Source organism: Microtus ochrogaster, chromosome 21, assembly GCF_000317375.1.
Source record: "Microtus ochrogaster isolate Prairie Vole_2 chromosome 21, MicOch1.0, whole genome shotgun sequence".
Taxonomy (NCBI): Eukaryota; Metazoa; Chordata; class Mammalia; order Rodentia; family Cricetidae; genus Microtus; species Microtus ochrogaster.
Window position 1 is genome coordinate 38,529,316 of NC_022022.1, and position 3,188 is coordinate 38,532,503.

At 42.1% G+C, this 3,188-nt stretch overlaps 1 protein-coding gene across 1 annotated transcript in view; it reads right to left on the minus strand.

Moving 5' to 3' along the window:
- Positions 1-646, minus strand: part of LOC113457211 (calcium-activated chloride channel regulator 3A-1-like) — a 26,635-nt gene extending 25,989 nt beyond the window's left edge. The window contains 1 exon segment of the mRNA XM_026783893.1: positions 488-646. Within this exon segment, the coding sequence (XP_026639694.1) occupies positions 488-646 (159 nt within the window).
- Positions 647-3,188: the final 2,542 nt, after the last annotated feature.

The window sequence follows — 3,188 nt, forward strand, 5'->3', positions numbered from 1 at the left end:
TTCTGTCTACTTTCATCGCCTGATGAAGGTTAATATTCAGGAGGATGCCTATATGTTTGTCTTTGGATTCACCTTCTTATTTAGCTTCTCTAGGATCGCGAATTATAAGCTCAATGTCCTTTATTTATGGCTAGAAACCAAATATGAGTGAGTACATCCCATGTTTGGACATTGATTTTAATGTATAATAAAAATATGAAGCTAAGGCGGGCGGTGGTGGCGCACACCTTTAATCCCAGCACTCGGGAGGCAGAGGCAGGCGTATCTCTGTGAGTTCGAGACCAGACTGGTCTACAGAGCTAGTTCTAGGACAGGCTCCAAAGCCACAGAGAAACCCTGTCTCGAAAAATAAAAAAAAAAATATGAAGCTAAGCAGATGCTCATCTTGACTATAGGTAATATTCCAGATATGACAAACACAGTCATAGCGGCTTTAGTAAAAAGAATTACTGACATGTAAATATGTAGATAATAAAACCCTTCTTACCTTTATGCTTTGGATGAGTTTTTCATCTTCTCGTACACTGGGGTTAATTGCAACTACCACTCCCTCATACCCATTGTTACTGAGATGGACCATGGAACTTTGCGCCTCCTGCAGGAGATGCAGGCTGAGGAGCAGAAGGACCTTCAGACCTGGCACCATGTTTGCACATGCTAAGCGAGATGGCCGCGCAAGGAGGGTATTTATGTGTCTGCTCCACTCAGGAATTTGGATGGCGACCAGAATATTTACATATATTTGATAGAGGGAAATACTGATATCAGTTGGTGACCTGCCTTATCCAATCTCCTTAGCCATTAAGTGACATGGGTTTTGTGGTGAATGCGTGTATGGTAGTTTCTAAGACAGTGGACAGTACGGAGCTGCTACAAAACATTGCTAGTCAAGCTCTGTTTGCATGAGTTTGTTTGTACAACTGTGAGTCTTCCAGTGCTAAAGGGGGGAATGAAGAGTCCCTGAACCTGCCAAAGACTACCAGAAAAACTGGCTACTGGGAGGGAAACCACGGCTTTTTGCCATGTTTCTGCCTCCAACTGTTGATGATATTCCACTGTGCCAGCCCAGGCTTGCTGCGGCTTTTCCCGTAAAATCTTTCCGTATTATCTGTCCTGGAGCAGCTAAGTGTTTTTTCAGCTTCCCTGAGTCATTGTTATTGTATTTTTTAAATACGTTTTTTTGAAATGTCCTATGGCCTTTCCTGTGAAATCTTTCCATATTATCTGTCCTGGAGCATCTAAGTGTTTTTCAGCTTCCCTGAGTTATTGTATTTTTTAATATATTTTTTGAAAGATTCTACATTTTATTACAGGCCAAACCACACCACCAATTTAAACACGACCAGGTCTCCAGGTCACATATTCAACCCCATCTGGTAGGACTGACGGATGGCCACGCTCCCATCTAAACTCTTGGTCTTGCCATGTGTGACTCCTGCAGGCCCAGCTTCGCTCTTCTCCAGGCGCTTCTCTTGGATTTGACCTGATTTTCTCACCAGTTTTTATCCAAACCCATTGATGACTAGGACGATTTTGCTTTTGTTTCTTGGTCGGGAATCACTTGAGTGTGCGAGGGCGAAGCAAGAAGCCGAGTTAAGTGTATATGGGCAATGATGAAGGAAGGAGAGAGAGGAGCCTGTTACTGTAGCCTGTGTCCACCGATTAGACTCATTTTCACCTGCATGATGTATCTTCTTGCTACATTTAAAATTTTCTTGTTAACAAGAGATTATTTTCCTGAGTTTAGCTTCGCTCTGAGCCTCAATTTCCCTAACTTAGAACAAGGACACTGAAATCTGCCAAGAGACATTCTGTGAAGATTTAATGGAGTAGCATGTGAAGCTGGGTTTGGGGCCGTAGACTGCTGGGTTGTAGGCGGAGTAGACCCTGTATCTTAAAGCCAGAAACAGCAAGAAAAAAAAATAAAGATGGGTTTCCTGGGGTTATCCACTATTAAGTGGTCAGCTCTGAAATCATATATATAGAAGTAACACTAAATGGGCCACCCAGGTTATATTATATATCTAGGCATGTATATAATAATATAAAAATAATAATAAAGAAAAAGAAACTGTGATGTTGAGAGGGAGCAAGGGGGTATATTTAAATAAAAAACATGAAGAAAAATAAAAATGTATATGAAAGCAGTTTTTGTAAGTTCTGTGCAAACAAGGTCCTGAACACAGCAATAAATGTATATTGGCTGATTTTACTCATTCCTCTTTATTATTGTGAAAAAATATGAGTGTTTCTTTGTGTCCTCTGGCCTCTGCCAGTGCTCTGTTCATTAGCAACCCAGAGCTGAGTGATGCTGGCATTGGCCCCAAAGAACTTGGAGAGTTGTTATGTGGGTTAGACCAGAATACAGTAAGAAATGAAGAACAGAGCAAGCAGACTTCTGTAAGGGAATTATACTACACCCCTCGGGGGCCCAGGATTGGGAAACTTTCAGGATGGAGGGAATCAGAAAGCCTTTGGGAGAGGACCATTCCTTAGAAACTGGAAGCCCGGAGAAGCTCATTTGTCCCGAGTGAGTCTCAGAGGTGGGGGAATTTGGTATTTTGGGGGCGATTCAACCATAGATTCTATATATTTAACACATATGCGGCATACCCCGCTTTTCAGAAGTTAGATCAGAGGAATTAATCTTGAAAATCCTTCCGAGTAGTTTGTTTGTTTGCTGGCTTCCATGTAAACAAAGATTCAAGAGACTGTAGATCGCTATGACGGTTTCGCATGAGGAAAAACAGACTTCCTGTTTTGTTTAAATATTGGGCCAAATAATGGACTTTCTTAGGCAGATTTGCATTAAAGTCTCAACTGTCTAAGTCTTTTATAATAACTTAACTATTGATTCTGGTCAAGTTGCCGGCAGAAACCTTCCAATGTCATCCTTCAGCTGGAGCTGAGCTCAAAAGTGGACAGCAAACTTAAAGCCCATGTTGTCACAACATCCTGGAAGTGGGATCTCTGTGTTAGTGACTTTATTAAATGACCTCTGTATTCTCTCCTGGATGCTTGCTTTGAAATGTGCTTCCCTCCCTGGTCACACCGAGGGTTCAAGACTAGCTGAACATAGCGGACAATGAGGACTACTGAGAACTCAAGAACAATCGCCGTGGGTTTTTGATCCTAGTGCACGTACTGGCTTTGGGGGAGCCTAGGCAGTTTGGATGCTCACCTTACTA